At 34.7% G+C, this 22,783-nt stretch overlaps 1 protein-coding gene across 8 annotated transcripts in view; it reads right to left on the bottom strand.

Moving 5' to 3' along the window:
* Window positions 1–2,640: 2,640 nt before the first annotated feature.
* Tsp26A (Tetraspanin 26A) overlaps window positions 2,641–22,783 on the bottom strand; it is a 44,940-nt gene continuing 24,797 nt past the window's right edge. For 4 of the 8 annotated variants that reach the window (XM_034328932.2, XM_076689641.1, XM_076689640.1 and 1 more), the window contains 8 exons: window positions 15,431–15,551; window positions 13,969–14,042; window positions 13,599–13,673; window positions 12,634–12,732; window positions 11,480–11,608; window positions 11,313–11,363; window positions 6,844–6,960; window positions 2,641–6,007 (listed from right to left, as the gene is read on the bottom strand). In XM_034328932.2, coding sequence (XP_034184823.1) covers window positions 5,939–6,007; window positions 6,844–6,960; window positions 11,313–11,363; window positions 11,480–11,608; window positions 12,634–12,732; window positions 13,599–13,673; window positions 13,969–14,042; window positions 15,431–15,551 — 735 coding nt within the window. In that variant the 3' untranslated portion in view covers window positions 2,641–5,938. The other 4 variants (XM_034328935.2, XM_034328931.2, XM_034328934.2 and 1 more) reach the window with 4 other exon arrangements.

The following is a 22,783-nucleotide window of genomic DNA, read 5'->3' on the forward strand; positions in this document are numbered from 1 at the left end:
AAATAAAATTACAAGGAACACAGTAATGGCAGTGTTAGAAAAAGTTTGAGTAATTTCTTATTAGAAAAATAAGATTTCAGACCCAAATATCATGCAAAATATTATAATAATATCTGTAAGACTTTTTAAATTATTTGTTTGTTTCCGTTTGTATTAATAATAATACAATAATTTTACATTCAAAATTCTGAACAAGATAATACTGTTCCATTTGCTTACATTGGAATGGAACTTTTTATTTCTTGTTCATAAATTATCACTCTTTTTTAATTAAAATGAAACTAACAATTGATATTAATTATCAATTGCTAGTTTTAATTGTATTAACTACTACTTGATCAATTAATGAATTAATTTTGATGTAAGAAAGCTGTTACATTACTACAGTCAAGAGCTTGATGAAAGGTTCATGTACGTTTTCAACAAATCAATTTTTTTTCAGTTTTCACATTTACACTGATACGTTGTTAAACTAATCTACATTATTAACAGTATGCTATGCCCATCGAGAATTCATACATGAAAAGCGTCGACAGTAATTAGTGCTATTGAAGACTTTATACAAATTTATTGTACACTCTATTGATTGAAAGAAATTGTTCACAAATTTATGTATTATGATATCATTTGTTCAAATAAATACAAAATTGTTTCGAAAATCTTTGTGTATTATAATGCATACTTTATTTAAAAATAATTTATGTGCCATTCAGAAATATTTCATTACATCGTTTCTTGTAAAAACTGGCTACACATTATTTAATGTGTATAAATTACACATTATTAAAATAACTTTAAATAATCGTTTGGCACGACAATTTATTAGCTATAATAAATGTTGATTCTACTACACGTACAATTACACAATTCTTCAAAATTATGCTATAAATGTAATCGACAATTCGATACCATCATTTCTTTCTCCATTTTATTTATATTGGTCAAGCTGTTAATTAAACTGTTTCCTTTGCACCTTTTTTAAAATCGACTGTACAATATTTACAAGATTTTGACAATTTCTTTTTTCTTTCTTTCCCTAGTATCTGCCACAGTTTATAAAAATAAAATTGTAGAATTTTACTTGACCAAAAACTTAAAAAGGAAACGAAAAATTAATTTAGATACTTAATCATCCACATAAAATTAAGTGAAAAAGAAGAATCATTAATTTTGTCAGAAATAAAACAAACAACAGAGGAAAGAAATTTGTAAACGATATTTTTATTACAATAAAAATTCAATGAAAAAGAAAATATAAAGCGTATGAAAACGACGTCGCATTGTTTCTCAATCGAGGAAACATCGTATATAATCAATCATCATTAATATTACGAGTGTACTTTCATCAGAATATCTTGTATACATCATTATATCACTTAAAATCTCCATAAACCAATAATTTTACAAGGGATGCCTTATCATTGATTTTTCAACAAATTCAGCCAAGCATGTCATATAACATGTACTTTCCTTTTTAATTAATACTTGTTGCAACTCGTAATGAGATTTATATATTGAGAAACGCAGAACACGATATGAACACATAGAAGGCTGTGAAATGTAAATTTGTTTCCATCGAAACGATCACTTGGTTACAGTAATGTCTACAGTAATGTCTGCTTAAAACATTGTATAATAATAATTAATATTAATATGTTGTCACAGTGAGAATGGACATTTGTTATAAGGTATATTTGTAGAGAAATATTGTTAATTCTCAAATTTCAAATTTCAACGCCATTAATTCAGAAGGAACCATTTTGAGAGTTGTTACTTTGTAACTCCATTTTGTAATACTTAAGCAGCCATTACTGTACAATTATCACGAGTATAACCTCAAAAAACACAGTAATAAGGAATCTAATCACATCATGCGATATGCTTTGTGTCATAAAATATAGTTTTCTTAATTTCAATCAAGTTTTCATCTTTTAATAAAATAGCAGAGCACGGTGGTCAACACGTTACAAAAAAGGTTACAATAGGTCGTGGCTCGAACAAACGCTTCGAACCAATTAAACATAATCTACATAATATCTAATGCAAGCATACAGTAAATACTTATATTCTTATCACGTGATCCGTATATTCTTTCTCGAAGTGGAGGATATCGGATCAGGTTAGCAAATTAAGTTAATAGAACGATATGAAGTTCAGGCTCGTTGGATTCAGCAGAGTTTTTGGGACATATCTACTGTGTGGTGCTGGAACAACTGATACGGAAAACTACCTAAGTGTTACACTCACTTATTAATGAAACTTTGCCAGCTTGTAGAGCTCGTCGAGCTGAACACGCCTATACCCCCTTTTGGGGGTAGACGGCTAATTGTTTAAAAGATATTAACAATTACAGTTAGTTACTCTTTACATTCTGAAGTATGACAAACTCACACATACAACTCGCAATCTAGAGATCCACGGTTCAAATCCTTGGTTCCCAACATTTTTTTTATTTTTTAATGATAATTTGTCCCTTTTTGAATAATTGTTACATAAAAATTATCATAAAAAAACAAAAAAAAATTTTTGGGAACCAGGGATTTGAACCGAGGACCTTCAGATTGCGAGTCATGGATCCGCTCCGTGGTTAGACACATGACTCGCAATCTAAAGGTCCCCGGTTCAAATCCTCGGTTCCCATTTTTTTTTTTTTTTTTTTTTTTTTAATGATAATTTGTCTCTTTTTGAATAACTAAAATTCTATATAATTCTAAACTAAAATTCTATATTCTATTTTGACTAACTTTAATTATTAATATCTTTTAATTGTTAGGGGGTGCCCCTGACGGAAAGTAAAGTAATTATAATTACTAAACTGTGTCAAAATTATTAAAATTGAAGTTTATAAATAAACAAAATAGGCTTTCTGCTGAATCCAATTAAAATTCAGGGCAGAAAATACAATCGTCAATTAACTTAATTTTTTTTTCTCACGTTTACTTAACATTGAATTGTCAACATCATAGTTATATGCAGTAAAAAAATCTTCTCGAAGTAGTTGAGTTGATTGAATCGATTAGTCTTGCAATTGTTAGTATAATACTAAAGAACTTATTTTTCCTTTTTTTTTAATGAGCATTGGAATCTCGATTTGTACAAATTCATTCATTTTTCTCTTTTAATAGAAATCTGACCATTTATGGTAACTAATTGATAGATAAAAATTCTCCTTTATCAAACTATCACAAATAATGAAACAATGGCAAATACGATTATGATAAACACCCTATTAGTACTATCGTCCACAAGTATAATTGCACTAATGAGAATTGTAAGAAATAATAATTAAAGTTACAAATTTCAGCAACTAAATGCAAATATATTTATAATAATTCTAGTACAAAATTTGTATTCATAGTCTATGTAAATCATCTAATTATTATTCTGATAAAACGAAAACTTGAATTTACAATATTTTCCTTCTATTTATTATTTTTTATTTTTGTAATTAAACTCATGGACATTAGCATTCATATTTGTATTTTTAATATTTTTTTATTTTTCACCATGATTCTGTGTTAACGATATATACACGTTCGTATAAAAATTACTTTAGGAAACATTGAGAAAATTAGGATGGAACGTATCCGTTGATGTTCTTTTTCTTTACAAAAGAACGTGTTTGCTGAAACTGAAAGCATTCCGCGGTCCAGCCGCTTTTCTGCTATCTTTACACTCTTATCATTATTATAGTTTGGACTCGATACTTGTAAGCTAATTTGAATGCAAATCAAACATCTCGGATATTCAGGGTTAAAACCTGAGATATCACCACCCAGACTCAAATCATCAAGAATTCAAAAACAATGTGTACCCAACTCACCACGTGCAACAGCATCCATCAAAGAGGGCGAACAATAGCAAGCATACAACTCAAAGTCGGATCATTAACGAGTCTCTCAGAAAGAGAATAGAATAGGACACTCCAAGAAGTCTATCCTGAATTTACAGTGTTCAAATAACACCGTGTCCACTTCTCTACACTGTGACCCGCTGCGCGACAGAAGTGGACCCGGGCTATAAATGGAGTGCTGACAAATTTCAATTTCATTTCAGTAAGGAACTTTCTTACCTAAAATAATTCAGATAGTGTTTCCAACCACAAACACACGAATCATGCTACTCGACATCGGTACAGCATCGAGCAAAGTAGGCTGTATATGAGGGTCCTCCTTCCATGCATCGTCACTTTCCTTGGGACCGCCCCCAGGGAGCCCAGGAAGGGGAAACCTCCGGAGTGGGGAGGCCTATGGGAATGCCAGGAACCCCAGAAGCTGGGAGGCCTATGAAAAGGGAGGCATCGCCACTTTTCCTAAAAAGCCTACTATGCTCGGTACTGTACATTTAATGTAGAGGGCGCATTTAAAGGTGCATAACCTAAAAAATTGTTAGCCATACTGATATAGCGTTTGTCAGCCTTATAAGTTAACACCTCCAAATACATATTTATATCAATTCCTTGAATTTGACAAAAAATAGATCAAAATCCTGTTAGAAAATTTTAGTATATCGTAATTTGCTTGCCAGAGTCCTGATGAAATTAAAAGCATCATCGAGTAGGCAGACTTGTGGTTTTGTGCTTGGAAACACTATCGAATTTCCCTACCGAAATGAGCCAGCTGTTAGACTACAGCGACAGACACCTGGCCCGTCGCTACAAAGTGAGGGGGAACGTGCCGGCGTGTAACTGAGGATCAATATACTCGAAGTGGTTCTCGCAACCGTTTTAACGATCAATTAGAGCAACGGAAAGTTATTGTGTACTTGCGTGTTATATGGCTTTGCTCTCCTCTGGTGAAGGCACCTAGAGGAGCTTTAGTGTGCGGTGAAGTTGGCCATGTTCACCGCGCCCCCACGACACATCATGTCGATCGATTTTAATGCATCGACACACTGTTCCTCATAAACCGAGTAGGCATTATTGTTTTCTTCCTCTATCGCGCGCATTATACGAACCTTAGTTCTAGTAAGGTTCAATGTAAATTTAGTCTTGTGGAGAATAATGTCAAACTTGACTTTGGGTGTAATCTTCTTTGGACTCTGAGTGATTCTGAAGGATATTGTGAGCTGCAGCTTGAAGGATTTATAGAAATACAATTTTTGGTTCATTACTAATATTATGTACACCTGGGTGCAATGTAGGCTTTCCTTGAGTAGATGTACCCAAGCGGGGGAAGCCTAAGTTGCACGTGACTGTACAGTGCTGAGCATTAATGTCTCTTAGTATGGTGGTAGAAAGATACATAATGAAATGATTTTCAAAAATTTAGAATTGATCTAATAAAAGAACAGTGTAAATTTTTTTTAAATTGGAGCTCTCTCCATGGTCCGCCATCTGAAGATTAATAAATTTTTCTTATTTTAAACTTTGCAGTCCAACTATGTTTCTTATTTTTAGAAATAAATCTTTTCCTTCTCTGCAGCTCACGGTTTCAAAATAAATTGTAATTTCGTTCGAAAATACACATTTTCAATGGGATATAAAATTTTTCGTATTAAAATTCATCTCAAGTTATAAACCAGGGGAATAAAAACGTCAGTAGTTGTTTCCATATGATATGTCTGTTGAGAGTGGTTATTAAAAGTTTCGATTTTTCATAAAATCTATCAATTTCATGAGTCATGGAAACCATTATGGATTTTCATAAAGTTATGGCAGTTGATAAAAGGGTAAAATCACGAGATCTTAGTCAAAGGTTCAAAGTTCCTTGGAAACGTTCGTACAGTTTCACGAAGTTGGTGAAAGCGCGCCATCTTGCAAATTAATTCTGCCTTGTCTTCGTTCTTCCATCTTGAATACTGCTACTCGGAATGGTGTCGATGCTTTAGTCGAAACTCTGGCTCTTCCTCGAGATCGACGAACTTTTTAGATCGATCAACGTGAACGATTAGCATCTATGATGATTAGATGCTAGACCGCCGTGGGGGCCCTGAATTGTCAATGCCACTTCGCCTTTTGTGCGAATATGTCGGCTCGCAGATTTTGCGCGAAGCAGATTCCCAGAATCTGGAAACAGCACGACAATTATATTATTTTTAAACCTGTTTAAAAGATTCAGAATACGATTGCATACATGAAGAACGAATAAATGGGAATAAAAAGAAAGAAATTACAGTAAAATCTGTCTATACACTTTGGTTCAGGTTTGGGAAAACACAAAAGCCAAAGAGAAAAAAAGTTATAATATATCTGAATTGTCGAAGAAATTAGTCTTATAACAAAAGTACTAAAAATTTCGTTTTTGGAATCAATTTTAATAGAAAGATATTAATTTACTTCAATATAATTAATTATTCCATGTTGAGTAATTAATTAATTGATGATTATTTACCCAATTATTTAAATATTCATACATCATATTACATATGCATATAGACAGAACTTACTGTAATTCAGAAACTGTTTACTCTTCATTAGCTTCATGCAGTAATTATTATAAAGCATTGTGAATGCATATATATGTACATGCTTTTATGCAATCCGTGTGACACGTACGATTTTTAAGTTCAGAGTGCGCATAATGCGCATGCGCAGGCGCAGGCGCAGCCGCAAGAGCGTCGACTACGAGAACCGCGCTTGAACGTGGTCGCGAACAAACTAAACGTGACGCCGGTCGTAGCCGACACTTGCCGAGTACGCATGCTACCCGCGCCCTGATTGGTCGATGCTTTTCATTAATAATTCAAAAACTAAGCCTTAACGAGCATTTTGGTAAAGGAAAAAGTTGTTCAGAATCACCCCAGCTACCACCCCCTCAAAGGATACCCACCCAAATATAAAATTATATAGCATATAATTTATAATAAAGATACTATTTAATAAACATAGAAACGTAATTATACCTGTGCAAATGCCGTACCAACTGCGCCAGTGGCAATTGAAAGAAGATTTCGTTGAACCCATTCCTCCCCAGCTTGAATACAACCTTTCTCATAAATCACTTTGGCAACCTCAAAGTTCTGTAAAACAAAGGCGATTGGCTACTTTCGCTTACCGATAGATTCTCCAGTCTTGCGACTACAGTTGTTAGTCCGACATGATTCGGTAGGAACAGCGTTAGATCCAATGAAGAGAAAAGTGGTGACTAAGAGAGAAACTAAAGGAGAGTATTTATTTTTAAGAATTTTCTTTTTTTTATTTTATAGAAACATAATATCTATAGGGAAGTATAGGGAAGATCGAGAGATAAAATGGCACGCGTGGAATGGCTGCTTTAAGTAACAAGCCGACTCTATTACATTGTAGTTTCACATTTACCTCCTAAAGTGGAAGCAATCGTCTGAGGTTTTTACCTTCTACTTTCATCCTTCTACTCGATCCTAACGATAAAGTCTTCATCGATTTCACTGTTACTGTCTTCACTTTCATTTTATCAACAGCCTTTCTTCTTAATGTTTTTCTAATAAAAATGAGACAATTGTATCTTTGTATGTTTATTTAATTTTTAAGAAAATTCATTAATTTCAAAATGATTAAACATAATAAATATATGTCAAATACAAAATTAATTTATTATGGATAAACCGGTCCCACACTTTTGATCAGCAGTGTACATATGATATACAGTGTAAAGGAAAAAAAAAAAGTGGAGCAGTACGAAGTAAACAGAGCTACTAAGATTTCATTAATATTTCATTCGAGGGTTCTCATAAATTAGTGCTATGCAGTGCGCTGTGAAAAGTGGAACGAAAAAAGAGAAATTCGCAAGAGAGTGGAAGCCGTCTGTATAAAACGTCACGTCAGTACAGCGCCTAAGTAACAAGCCCACTTTATTACACACTGCCTTACATTCACCCTCCCTACCAGTGTACGAAGTAACCACGCAAAGCTTTCAGTTTCCCTCCTCCATCTCGGTTCCCTTACTCTTACCCTCTGTCTAACTTTCCACCCCAGAACCCATTCCAACCGGCACTCTCATACCGTGGATTCCACTTCTATCGCGATACTGTGATGATGTTGCACGGTTCCCTCATTAGCAGAACGGTAGATGCCCGAATTACTTAAGAGTTTTCATTTAGAGGCTGATAGAGCCCCTGGAAACTGTTAATTTATATCTTACGTCTTAGAGACTTTGGTGGTGCATGCCAGGAGAACCTATTTACCATCGTTAACACCCCTTTTCTTACGCTGAAATTCTTCGAACAAAGCGTTCGAAATGGTAATGTACACTACTGAACAAATTATGTTTCCCTAAGAGAAATGGTGCGCATTCACTCTCATTAGGCCTCCGAGGTTTTTAAATTTTCCTATAGGGTTTTTAGGATTTTGGGGTTTTGAAATTTCTGGCCTTTACCATTGGCCTCCTCTTCCCTAGATTCCCACCTGTCCCCTTAGGCCCGAGGAGACTGATGATGTAGGGGAGGGGGCCCTGTGTATATAGGTTGTGGCCCCCCACCACTGGCGCAAGGGTGCCAAGGGAGCAATTACAATATGAGAAATTTATTCATCTGCCATTTGCACACCGTAAAAGTCTCTTCAGACTTTTATTGTGCGAGTGAACGAAGGGAATGTAATCTCTAAACGTCACCATTATGCAGCCAAGTCACTGTAATTTATCGCGCTGATTACCAGACAGAGAAAACTCATTACGTCGCGTGTTTAGTTTCTATAAGCCGTGCATTTATCACGTGGAGCTAACTATGGATGCTTGGAATGACTTTTGAAACCATTACAGTGCACTGATTGACACGAACATTAGGGGACCTATTTTTTCAAGTAAATTTCAGGGAACAAGAATATTTAGATTGCATGGTCCGAGGGTGAATTAACCTACTCTTGGATGACTTTATTTTTCATTTTGTAGAGAAATATTTTACTGTTTTAGAAATTTATTTAAATAACGAAATTATATAATGTCTCTATGGAAGAGAATAAATGGAAGGCTTGCAATGGGTCTCCTGAAAAATGAAGTTTACGGTTACAACCCCTCTTAGACTTTCCCTTAATCCGCCACTGATTCTAATAAATTCTGAGCTCATTTCGAAAACCATTGAATTAATAGAAATTCGAAAATCAGGTTATACTTACCATTTGAACTATGAATATAGAATGAGCCATTTATTAGTATTCGTGCTTGTTAAGATGTTCAATTCTCGTAAGTACTTACTTGTATCTACGCAGCCAGTCGTATATAATCACATTCATTTGTTTAAATTAAATACTGATTACATATACAGTTACGATAGCATGTACCATTAAAAAGAAATATGCTTCAAGCAAATCAAACAAGTAGAAGTGGATAATAAATATACTGAAAACAGACGTACATCCACTTTACGCTTACATGCGACATTGTGTGTGCAATCGATTGCTTCTAATTAACCCTTTAACGCATTTGATTCAGATTATTTTATGCAAAACATTAACATATTTGTTTCTTTTGTTTCATATTATTTTATGAAAATACGTTGGTTCAATTTAAGGAAAAATATTTATGAAAATTCTGAAAATGATATTGGAAATTGTAATTTGATAAATTTAGGGAAGAATGTTTGCAAAATTACGAAAAATATTAATGGAAATGTCAATTTTATAAAAGTGAGGGAGAATATTTACAAAATTATGAGAAATGATAATATTGGGGAATATTTGTCTTCTTCAAAAATGTCTTGTTTAATTTGACAATGAAATTAAATATGTAGCATGCTCGCTTGTTGCGTTAAAGGGTTAAAAATTCATCATTTAGGGAAGTTAAAACCTTCTCGTAACGCTCTTTCGCGTGTTAAATGGTGCTTTTTTCCCGGACGCTGTTGCAGACAGTATAACTTGCGTCGCGTGCCTCGAAGCAAACTAATGTTCGCTGTTAAACTAGTTTGACATCGGTCGATTGTTCTAGTGTACTCTATAAACCTTTTCCTCAACTGCCTTTTTTTCGTGTAAACAAAAATTACTTCCTTAGAATTTTTTTATAATTTATAGCAATTTTAAAAAAAATAAACTATATTCAATTGAAATAAACATTAATAAATTTATTACAGATTTTTAATTTTTAAACTCGATCAACGTCAATCAAATCATTTAGAAAAATCACCATAGGACGAGAAAATTTGAACCTTCAATTAAATACAGAGGGGGCCAAACTGTGCCCCGAAGCCCTGGGACACAATTGCTAGTCTCACCTTTATCTCAAAACTAGGCAATTACAAAAATTTCAACATAGGTGCAAAAATTTGACTCTAGTGGAGATACCGTTTCAACGTGTTCTGTTAGGTACGGGTAGATTTACCATCACCAGGGGAATCTACCCACAACAGAGTACAGTATATGGGGCTACATCTGTTATCCCAGATTCGAAGGTGTTAAGTAATTTGTAGTACACAGCCTGGAGAGATAAACCCTCGGTCCCAGGACAGAAATTTTTGGCCACCTCTGAGTTAGTATGATCGAGAGCACGTTTCAATAGGGATGTACCTGTAGAACCATAGTGCTGACAACGGTACCAGCGACAGGTACGAGATTCAATTCTAGCCACTCTTCGCCCGCCCTTAGACAACCTCTCTCGTATATACTCCTCTCTCCTGTCTGCATTCCCCGGGGATACAGAAACAGAAATGATTTAGAAAAATCGCCCGGAAATGTTTTCGTCTCGAGGTTTAGGATCGCGTTGTCGTGCCTGCAGTGTGCCGATAACGTGGGCAAACATAGGGTCGCTTATGTGTATAATTATCGTTAACGAAACCTTTAACCTTTCCATTTCGAACGAACTTCTTTTTGTTATACAGTAGAAGAAGGTATTAAGCGATAATGATCTGACGATGAAAATGTAATTAGCGCGAACCGATTCCCTGACCGAAGAGTTTGCGGTCCTAAACTCATTACCCGTGACGTACCTACTTCTGAAATAGCAACGGAAGATCCTTTATCCCCTCGTTTTCTCTCTAATTAAGCTCCACGCTCTTTTTTTTCAAGCCGATCGTTTTTACTGGTAGACTCGTTGTGTAATCAGACCAGCTGTACGTTCCTGTTAGTGTTCCTCAAAGATAAAAATCGTTCGCGTTCTTTTCTGCCTTTGCTTTTACTCTTATTCTTGGAGCTGTCGTTTCAGAGAATTTGCAGAACGAATACCATTGATGAGAGTCGGGCGTTGCTCGAATAACATTTTTTTATTTATGAATATACCCAAATTCGAATGTGAGAAATTGCCAGTTAGTAAATAAAATACAGAATGGATAGAAATAAAAAGAAAAATGAAAATATGATTATGTAGTTTGTTAGTTGATGGTTAAAGAAATTTGGAGACTTGCAAACACGACAAGTAGGGGTCTGGATGGTATTTTGAAAGGCATAGTATAAAATTGTAGAAGGTACTTACGTAGCTAGGCTTCCTAACATCGTAACCACACTGTTTGTTCTTAATAATTTCCTGAAAATGTTAAAAGTGATATTTTGTTATTTATGAAATAATTAATTCGCATGCAATTAATTTGGAAAATATACATTGTAATATCCAAGTAATTAAATATGAAATTGAAAAATTACATTTGGCTTTCGTTTACAACAGCTAAAAGGCACGCCGCACGCTTCCCTCGAGCCAATATCGCTCGACGAACAATTGAAATAATTATTGCGATCCCAGTCTTTGGGGCCCTCGATGCCACAGCACTGCAACTGTAAAAATCAAATTTTTATTTTCTTCTCGATTTTATGCCACGATAAATTTGTTTTATTGCCACAAACTCTTTAACCGGTCTATTTTATTTTTCCTGTTGCCTGTCAAAGAATATCAAAACACAATAACCGGGTCGTAAAAGCTTCTAAAGTATTGAAAATGTTTATCTATTTTGCAAAAATATTGCACGCCATTCGTGAAGAAACGACCACAATCGTACTTCCAACGAGAGCAATGGTTGCGTATGAATTCCAAACGCGATCATAAATAATTTCATAACCGCCGGATCGAGACGGGACGATATTAAATATGCGATTTTATAGTGAGAGAAAAAGGTGAAGTGGAGGAGAACAAAGGGTCACAGGAGACGATGTGCGGAGACGAAGTCAAAAGGAATCTCGCGATGAGAAACGAACGAACCTGATATTAAAAACAGAAGTAAAAAGGAGGGAAGAATAGGAGAATCAGACATCAGATATTTCTATAGCAAAATACTAAGACCTTTGTTAAACTCCATTGTCTAAGAAAAGTTGCCTGAATTTTATAAATTATATTTTCAATTTAACGCTAATTAGATATTTTCTGCGAAGATTATATTTTTATGATAAAAAGTCTCTCGACAAATTAATTACATTAAATTTTGATCCAATGTCCCATCAAGTACAATCGTTTAGTAGATAAAGCTAGCGTGTGCTAAACAAAGCACCAATCAATATCGCGTTTCTCTCGCGTGGCACAAAGTCGAAGTACTAAGCATTTCATTAACCATCTATAAATGAAAGCGAGCGAGTCCCGAGGGTTTGGCCAGTGCACACTGTAGAGAGATGGTGCTGCAACTGAACTGATAGGATTGCCGGAATTGTGGCAGCATGCCGGCGTTTCTATTGAAATCTCGTAAACCACAATTGATTGGCAAACCATCGATTAACGATTTCTACGAAGGCACTGATAGTTGAGTACTCGATGTTTGTCACCATCAAATGTTATAAATAAATATAGCTTGAAATAATTGTACGATACATACCCAATCTTCTTGAATCCAATCAATAAGATTCTGTTGATCAGGGTCTTCCCTGTAGTGAATGATAAATGCTTGGAAGCCACCAGTAGCTTGTGACTTTATCTGTACAGTCGAATTGTAATATTATTTTTAGTTGAGCTTTACTTTGGGGCACATTAAATTATTAACCCTTTTTCAACGGATGTGTTCCTAGAATTGAAACTGGTATTTTTGAATATTTCTTAAATATAAAAAAAGAAATCAATAATTTATGTGCCCCAAAATAAAGTTTCATTTTTATACTATATTTAATGATTGCATTATACAGGGTGGTTCATTTATTAGGACCACTTTAACACCCTTGAATCTGGGATTAAAAAGACAATATACAGTAAAAATAATTGGCAACAAAATATTTGATAAAATGGCTTTTGTAAGAAAATATAAAGGTTATTTGCTAAGGTAATTCGGTTGCTTGTCATCGCAGCAGAACTATTAAGCTCGGTAACTTGAAGCCATTTCAAACTGAGAACAAGAAATTATTCTCATATCCAGTCTCAGCTCGCTGAGATTTTCATTTCCAGAGTGATGCGACGGGCTTTACAAATAAGGGCAGAATTAAACGCTTCCTGTACTTCTGTTTGTCCCTTAATTTATTCCCGAGGTCTGAGAGCTCATTAAATTTATTCTTTGCAAACGGACGACGCGAGACAAAGGAATAATGGTATTGCAAGTAAATGCGTTTCTTTGCATTCGAACAAATTGCGATTGAAGTACGGAACGTTGTCTTAGGCGAATTAATTATGGAACTAATTCTAGAAGGTCCGAAAACTGCGAAATTCTTTTCAATTTAAATTCTATTATTCTCTACTAAATTCTGTTAATTTTTTATATGGAAAAAACATAATTAAATGTTCATTTTTTAATGGACCATCCTGTACATTCTACAATTCCTTTAAATTAATTAATATATTCCTATTGAAACGTACCCAGTCTTTAAAGACGAAGCCTAACACACCGACCGCTATCTCCATTAGTAGCAGTAGGGCCAGGAATATCGCATACTGTAATAAATTCGCACAAAAGAACACTTTAATTAACTTCAATTTCACAAGTGATGATATATACGGACATCTAGCTAGAAAAAGGTTTTCATAATTAAACCGGACAAAAATTATGAAAGCAAAATGAAACGTGCACCAAGGTACTTTAATAATATACAGGATGTTTCAAAAGACCTGTATACGTGAAATTTAATTTAGCATCTAACGAAATCAAACTTCAGTTAAGGATCGAAGTTTTTGGAAATTATTTACTAATTATGGGAAACTATGAAAATTTGATGATCTAAGTACTCACCGCAGCTAGGAGGCACGTATTTTCCCTGAGTGCACCGACACACCCGGTAAATCCGATGATAAATGTCACTGTACCTGCAATAAAACAAGGAGAAACGTGATTCCGACGGAAGTACTCTATTTTCTCGATCGAAAACAGAAGGTGTAAGATGTTACGGAAGATGTATTAGCTTGGCAACGAAATTCCCGACCTCTCCCCATATTTCTTCAAAATTGCCTAAATTCTAACTTATGGGGGTTGAAAAATTACCAACAAATATTGTAGAAGATTATTGATTCCAACGAAGCTCGTTTTATTTGAAAATTCTTATTTGTTAAATTTTAATCAATGATTTGATGAAGAAAAAAACGTACCGAATTAAGGGGAGGTCTAAGGTTTCAAGAATTCTTCCTTCCCCTATATCGCCATTTTCCTTATAAAAACCTGATCTGATCGCGAGTGTACATACACGCATCGAATCGAATCGGCGACAGAAAGTTTGCTACGTCGAAATTACTTTACGGTCGCAGTAATAAAACTGCATAAAAATTCAGAGCTATCGTTTGATCTCGATATGCGACGTGAGAATATGAAGGCAACTCAAACACCAATATTCAGTGAGTTTGATCGTCCAAGTAAAGTAAAAGGTCAAAGTGGATTTCGGATAGTGAAATATTTTTGGAATTTTTCTGAAAATCAGGACGTTGAAGTGACGATTGAACTGTATTGCTACTAGCCACCCTAAAAATTTCAGAAATTAATGTCAAACATAAAATATCTTTAGCGATACAATTTAGGCTCGACGAGGAAACAACGAGGGTAGTTCCCCTCGTCGGACACGAGAAAATCCAGTTGTCTGGGGTTCGAAGGTCCGCGCGAAACGAATTGCTTTCCCGTCGGTAGTACGAGTCAAACGAAACGTGGTTATCCGCAAATCGAACCTCGAAAAGCCGGCCCTTCAGAGGCTCGTTCTTTTGCCAGCTAAGGGCCAGATCACGTGCAAATTCGATTTGATCGGTGCGCGTTTCCAGCAAACGGTACCCTGTGGCTGAATGTTTGGATTGGTCTCGGGACATTCCTCAGCCTCCACCCTTACGTTCCACTAGACTGTGGTCGACCGGTCACTAGAACGGCTTTCTGCGGTATGCTCCTTGTAATCCTTCTGTACATCCCGGGTAATCCAAGTTACAGCGAGCTTTGCAAAGTTTACAATGTCATCTTATCGATAATAGGTACCGTACCGTGAATAGATGAAAAATGCGACGGAAAATCCATTGAGATTAACAGTAGCCACGCGATAATTTGTAAATGGGCCTTTTTAAAAATGGCACTACTGTACAATAGGGGGCATGGAGCTGCAGGCAATTGGAAAAAATTTACTTGGAAGGAACTTGGGTCTGATTGGTATATTCTCATACAAATGGCTAAAGAATTCTTGACATAATAATATGAAAAAAGAAGAAACAGAAATTTTGTCACTTACCGACTAGAATGAGAATAAATGCTGGGTCGAGGGCGACGTTTGTGAGGCGGGATAAATTATTAAATGTGTCCTTTTCGGTCCATGCCCAGACACCCACAGCCATAATGCCCAAACCCAGCCACTGAAACAGAAAGAAAGTGAGGTCAGAATTGAATAAAATTGTAGAGTATAAAAATGAGAGAATTCTGTGGAAAAATATTATATTAAATTATACCTACATATACGTTGAATAATTGTATCCCCAAGCAAAATATTAAAAAAAATATTAACAAATTTTAAATTAATAAATAAAAATTAAAGATATTTTCATAAATTTTGATAATCTATTTTCATTTTTAATGAAAATATCAATGATCACTCTATTGACGGTAACTTATGTTTAAGCATTTTTGGTTTTTGCACTCTTACTTCGGTTAGTAATCAATACACCGTCGGCGTCCGCATGCGTCTAGACGTGTTTACTCTATTCGGTGCTATTACGATGCACCGAGAGTTTCATTCTGCTCGATTGATGCAAAAAACGTTTGCATTAGCTCAATTAGTATGCATTTAAAAGGCACTAACGCGAGATTGAAGAGAGCGTGGAATATCAAAGGCGATCATTTTTGTATTTCAATTGCTAATTTTATACAATAAATACTTCAAAAAATAGAAAAATATTAAAGCACTATGATAACTCCATCATCATTTATAATTCTAAACTTAAAAATTTTTTAATTTTGTAAAATTTATTAATTTTCAATAATTAATAACATACATATTCACTATATAACAGTAAAATAATTTACATGCATTAACAATGATCAACCAAATCATTTAGGAAGCAATTAATCACGGTTGCAATGTTAGATAATGAGATATGAACGCGAAATATGAAAAATGACACATATCTGATTAACCGTTCGTTGAATAATAATTTTCATACGTGCTGTGTCATATTATAATAATTTATGGGGATACTTCATTTACAAGGGTTAAAAGTAGGTCAGAGGGTCACAATTGCTCGTTATAAAACTTTTGCTTTTATAGAAACGAATGCCAAGCTTTTTTTCATTTGAACGTGAAATCCATAAGATAGAGCTTGTAACGAGCGACTGAAAAAGAAAGATGTACGTGTTGAATGAAACAAGGCCAGGTGAAAGAGGTTTATTCATTTAGTTTATTCATTTCTTTTTTTTTATGGTTGTTTTTATGCAGAATGAAATGAATAGAGATTCCATATTTAATACATTCATTAATATTAAAAATTCTTTAATAATATTAATTAAATTTTAAATAAATTCTAAGTCTCATCTGCTTTGTGACTAAAATAATAAAAAATTTTAATTAATTTTCATACGTAATTAGCAATTTTACTTCAGTTTTGATTAAAATACTAAAATACCATTACTGAAGAATTTATTAAATGTAACATTTTGATTTTTTGTACTTTATATTGTTATTTTGAATGGAATTTGAAAAATTCAAAGGGACAGGAAGTAAATAATACTGAATGAAGAGAATTCGGATGAAAAATATCCGGCAAGGATGGATCAATGCGGGGTTAAAAATGAAACGTGTGAAACTGAAAAAGCAACGCGTTTGAATAATATTTACAATTGATTGGACGCAAAAATCAGTCTGCGAGAGAAGCAAATTGTTTGCTCACATACCGATCAATCTGTTCCTCGGTCTCCTATTTTAATTGATTTCAAATTAATTTATTCCAACGCGGCCGAACCAATTCGACTCGTTCATCCATAACATTTCAGGATGAATTATTCAAGCGTTTTCACGTGATTTTAATACGTTTTAATTAATACACGATAACAGATCCGTGAAACGATAAAATGAACCTTACCGAGCGAATTTCGTGCGAATTAATACTGTCAGAGGTATTGTGCGATAGTGTCAACTCGCGTCACTCGTTATTCTTCTCAAGGTAGAAAGGAAACCAGAGAAATTACAGTAGGATCTAAATCACTGAATCTCAAATTTGTATATTTACAACATTGATATTCATAAATTTCCATATTTTCCAATTTCTTAAATTCAATACTTTTCCATGAATAAAGTAATCCTACACTATTCTGAAGCAACACAGAATGTATTATAAAATGACAAAACCGTCGTCGGTATAGAAAGTTTCGAGTGTTAACCTGGACATCGAAATCGTTTTCACGGTAGCGACGCCGTCGGTGAGGTGAATGGAGGCAAGTACGGGCAGGGGTGGATTCAGACAACAAGTCGGAAACTTTCAAGCTCAATTAAACTCAAACAAACTTGGAAACGCCTCGCGGCAATAAGAGCGGATGAAGTGCCCTTTCAGTTGGCTGTCCGGTTCATTCGGTGCCAATTCTTTGATAAAAACATGATAGACGATGAGCGATGGGTAGGAAGAGTCATTGTTCGACCGAGAAGCTCTTTGACTTATTCCTTGATTATTGTCTTCGAACTAATTTGCGATCCTGAACAAACGCGAGATTTCACTGTTGGGTGAAATAAAAGTTCCTCGGGGTAAAATATTTCATTTCAATGCAGTGAAGCTTCAGGTTCGTGGTAATTGGTTTCCAAATTACCAAGTATAAATTTCATATTAATAAATAAATCATTAATATAAAATTGTAATAAGAAATATAGTAACAATATTTATTTTAAACAAATATTCTATTGTCCTCGGTAAATTAGATAAATTTCATTTTCCTTTCTCTTCCTTTTTCTCATTTCACAAATATGGTACCCGATTATGCGATAACGGAAATCGCGGCTATTTTAATTCGCCGCCATATTGGAACGCGAAGATTCTCGGATAACCTCCAATTTCCATAAATGCAATTCCGTGAATTCTTTAGCTTAATCGAAATACCAGAACACGTAACACTTTCAGAATTTTTTCATTAAAGTTTCGCTGATTATGTAAACCCTTTCTTAAGGAAAAGTGGTTATATTTGCCACAATTAAAAACTATTGTTGCCAACAATTTATGATAATAAATTTATAATTATTTAACGATTTTCATTTTTACTTAAAAATTACCGAGTTCTCATCATCAAACGAAACTGCGAACAACATCATCTTCAGCAAATTATTAGATAAGGTAAAATTGTTTGCTCGAAAATACGAGGGAAGCACTCACGGTTCAGTGAACGTATTCATATTCCATGAATTCTGGAATAGTCCAGTGTCTGTTGTGTAATTACTCTCTCCTCTGGTCGGCTACCATTCGTGTTTAAACTTTCACCCTCCGGCGTATCCGTCAGGGTGGGCTACTTTTTCAATTATTCAAATGGGATGGACCCGTGGGGTTAACACGATGTAGGAGCAAGGAGAGCCGACTATCTGCAGAAAAATCTTTTTCCGCGAAAGGTCGCGATGATACCAGATTGAATTAAAGAAATGAATAGTTAACGAAGTACCTGTAGAATCCACCGAGCGGGGCTTAACTGGGCCAATTCTTATTATAAATTATAACTTCTCCTTGACATTAATTTTTAGCATGCTTGATTGAAAATTATACGATCAAAGCGTTCTCTGTCGAACAGTTAAATACAGTATAGACTCTCGTTATATTGCCATGTCAGCGATTTGACGTTCACATTCCATCATCATAGTTTATGAAAATTATACACTTTTACGTTCTTTTCTCCTTTCAAACGAGAGCTTTGAAGTTTGACAAATTTCCCGGTTCTACAGATCCGTCAGTGGCAATATAACGAGAGTCTACTGCATGTTGTAATAGCTCGCTCAAATAGTTTAACTTTCAAATATTCTGTATATAGGTATTTCAAAATAGTTTCATATTACGAGAACTGCACGAACATTATTCGAACTGTGCAAAACTTCATACTCGGCTAATTAGTGGAGAATTGAAACAAATTGCTGAAGCGTTGAAAGGAGAAAAATTGAATTTTGTTTTTTTTTTTAATTTCAAAAATGTTTCATTAAATGTTTGCAAGGATGTAAAGTATATTGTTATAAAAATACTATTATTTTATACTGGGAGGTTGGACTAAATATTTTGAACGATTCTGATCACGAGTTCGGCATACGTTTGCCAATTCTGCGAATACACAATAATTGTCGCCCGTATTCCTATGATGTTTTACGATAAACGTGCGAAATAGAGGTAATACTTTATTTTACTATCACGTACCAGGTACGCGAGGTGGCTCGCAATTCGGGACGCCCACCAATAACCGCATATTTATCGGCAATAGTTGATAATCGCTATTGCACTTGCCGTAAACTGGCCGATATTATTCATATACCATGCGGTGCAAAAGTGGAATATTTGATTAACATTAGCTTCAATTATTCGTGGATATAAATTGAACAATGAAAGCCATAGTTAATAAAAAAAAGAAAGTTAATAACTTTAAGGAATTCCTTAGGGAGAACAATTGTGCACAATAATGTACAATGGATAGTTTAACTGAAGTAGACAGGTTGAAAAATGAAAACACAGAAAGAAATGAAAAATAAGATTGATCACAAAGTATGATGAATTGATACACGTAATCGTTTACACGACTCCCATTGATCATCATTTCATTGGTGCTATTAAATATAATGTCAGGGTACATATATCGAAATTTCAACTAGAAAATTCAAAACAATCTGTCAGATTGGAAACAAAAATATAATCATAACTCGTGACAGATATCTGATAGGGTATCAATATTGTTTTTTCTTTCCTTTTAATCGGAAAGTAACGAACGAATTGATCGACTTTGTTCATTTATTTTAATACTGCCGCACGCGTACGCCGGAAATTGTTTAAAAAGCAATAAACTCGCTTTATGGTTTTCAGCCCGCGTATAAAAGCAACGAGTGCAGCTCGGCGATAAATGATTCTGGAACGAGTGCTAGGAAGAGTAATATAAAGGGAATGCACCAGAGGCGTTCAATCGTTTTATTTTCCTCCTCGATTTCATCGTCCTACTGTTCGAACATCGTTGAAACTTCTTTCTGAATCAACGTACTATAAAAGCAAACCCTTATACTTATATTAAAAAAAAAGAAAGTATCCTTATATAAAAAAAATTGTAACCATAATAAAAAGTACAGAAGAGAGCACCAATTTTAATGAAATTTTGGCTCCACTGTTCGAAGATTAAATATTGATGAAAAAAAAATCTTCAGATAATTTTTATGATACCCGTTCCTTTTGAGACGACCTGTATAAAGAAACGTCAGGACGAAATAACAAAGAAATGAGACGAAAAGTCTCGTCGTAAAGGGAAGTTAGGTTCGTTTCAAGTTCATAGTTTCATTACACAGGCAAGAGGCAGCATACGTGTTTACGTTGCTGCGGGGAAAAAAGAAAGCAGAATGAGAGACAGAAGTGGATGAGTGAAGAATTTACGGGCTGCAGAAATTGCACGGCTTAAAATTTCCAGTGACGTACGTTCTGCCACCTCTGGCTGGAGTAATAGCAAGCTACGTGAAAAATACTAGCGTCCAGAGACAAACAGGTGCCTATAAGGCGCATCTTCATAAAAGTCAAGTAGGTGCATCGCGAAAATCACTGACACTGAATTTTAGTTTAGAATTATATAGAATTTTAGTTATTCAAAAAGAGACAAATTTTCATTAAAAAAAAAAAAAAAAAAAAAAAAAATTGGGAACCGAGGATTTGAACCGAGGACCTTTAGATTACGAGTCATGTGTTTAACCAGGGAGCGGATCCATGACTCGCAATTTGAAGGTCCTCGGTTCAAATCCTTGGTTCTCAAAATTTTTTTTTGTTTTTTTTTTTATGATAATTTTTATGTAATAGTTATTCAAAAAGAAAATAAAAAATAAAATTATAATATTTCAATTTGGTTCTTTAATCCTTTCCCTCCTAAATTAAAAATTAAGTGTTTCGAATATTTCATTCGAAACTTTGATTATTTAATTTTAATTGAAGTATCACAATTAACCCCGATCTTTTATTCCATGGTTAAATACTACGCTTCTCTTCCTAAACCTAATAAAAAAGGCGAGTTTAAAATTCGCAAACATGGGACATTTACCGTGGAACAGAAGGGGCGACGAGGTAGCTACTGTAATCTTGTATAATACACAGCAGTCAGCACAGTAACGTAAAGTCCCATGAAATCTAAGTACACAGAAAATGTCGGTGTTACGAGTTTGCCGCAGAAACAACGAGACGCGACTCTTTCTCGAGTTTACTCATCAAGTGCAAATTGGTATCAACACTCGAATCGTGGTTCTTAATTTCCCTAGGGTGACTACTAAAACGTTGAATTTATCCTTCCGTTTACATTGTCAGCCCGTGCGTTCGTTAACCGTCGAGTTCCTTTTTCTACGCTAGAATTTCCTGCCGCGAACTCTGTGAAACACCAGAGACAACCAGCAAGAATTTCGACCATTTATGAGCTGAGGGCGCAAACGTCATTCTACTCAGTCATAAAAACAACCGTCTCTCCTGTTTTATTAATTTTTTTACTGTCACATTGCCATTTTTCTTCGGGAAGCATATTTTGCTCGATACTGCACATGTTAATTTATTTATTTCTTTTGTAAAATTATTCTATTAGGAAGAAAAAATTATTTATTTTTAGAATTTCGTAATCAAACTTCCTTTGAATACGTAAAAAGTTTGAAGAAACGCATCGAAAGTTGTCGGTAATAATTCAACAGTCGTGGAAAATTAATCGCATTAAAAGTCTTAAAGAATAAGTCCGGTGCCATCGTTAAAACTTGATAAAAGTTAGCTCTTATTAAAGTCGCCGAACTTTTCCTTACCTTGAACTTCGAAAGCATTGACGGTAACGGAATAATTTTCAAGATGCTTTAAGCAGCAGAAAATTATAATTGCATTTTCCACTCAACAGTTGCGACAATTTTCCTAGTTAATTCGATAACAATTTTTATACAGTCTTTATAAAAGCATCAATTTACTGTAAAGCTATGAATTATGAATTGATAAAATTTATTTTAATTATTAAATTTAACAAACGCCATATTTTCCTTTCCTAACTTCTTTTATTAAATAATGATGTTCAAATATGATCCAAGATGGCGTCAATTCGTAAAGAAATCACGTTGAGAGCAGCAAGGTGGAAACAGTGCCACGCTTCGTTACAATCCATGTACCTTCAGATTGATTTGAAAAATAAACAAAGTACTGATTGCGGAAAAATCTGATTAACCATCGTAGGGAATGTGTACCAGCTTTTCCCTGGTACAAAATGGTTGACGAACGCGTTTCCTTGTCTCTACCGATGTGGTCCCCTTCGAAAAGGGGACAGTAACTACATGCGCGTAATTGTACCGATAAAAACAACAGGAACGATGCAATCGCGCTAAGCAGGCGGATGTGCGGTGGTGAATTCCCTAGATGAGCAATCATTTAATGTCCCGTCG

The sequence above is a fragment of the Osmia lignaria genome, chromosome 8 (genome assembly GCF_051020975.1).
Source record: "Osmia lignaria lignaria isolate PbOS001 chromosome 8, iyOsmLign1, whole genome shotgun sequence".
Classification (NCBI taxonomy): domain Eukaryota; kingdom Metazoa; phylum Arthropoda; class Insecta; order Hymenoptera; family Megachilidae; genus Osmia; species Osmia lignaria.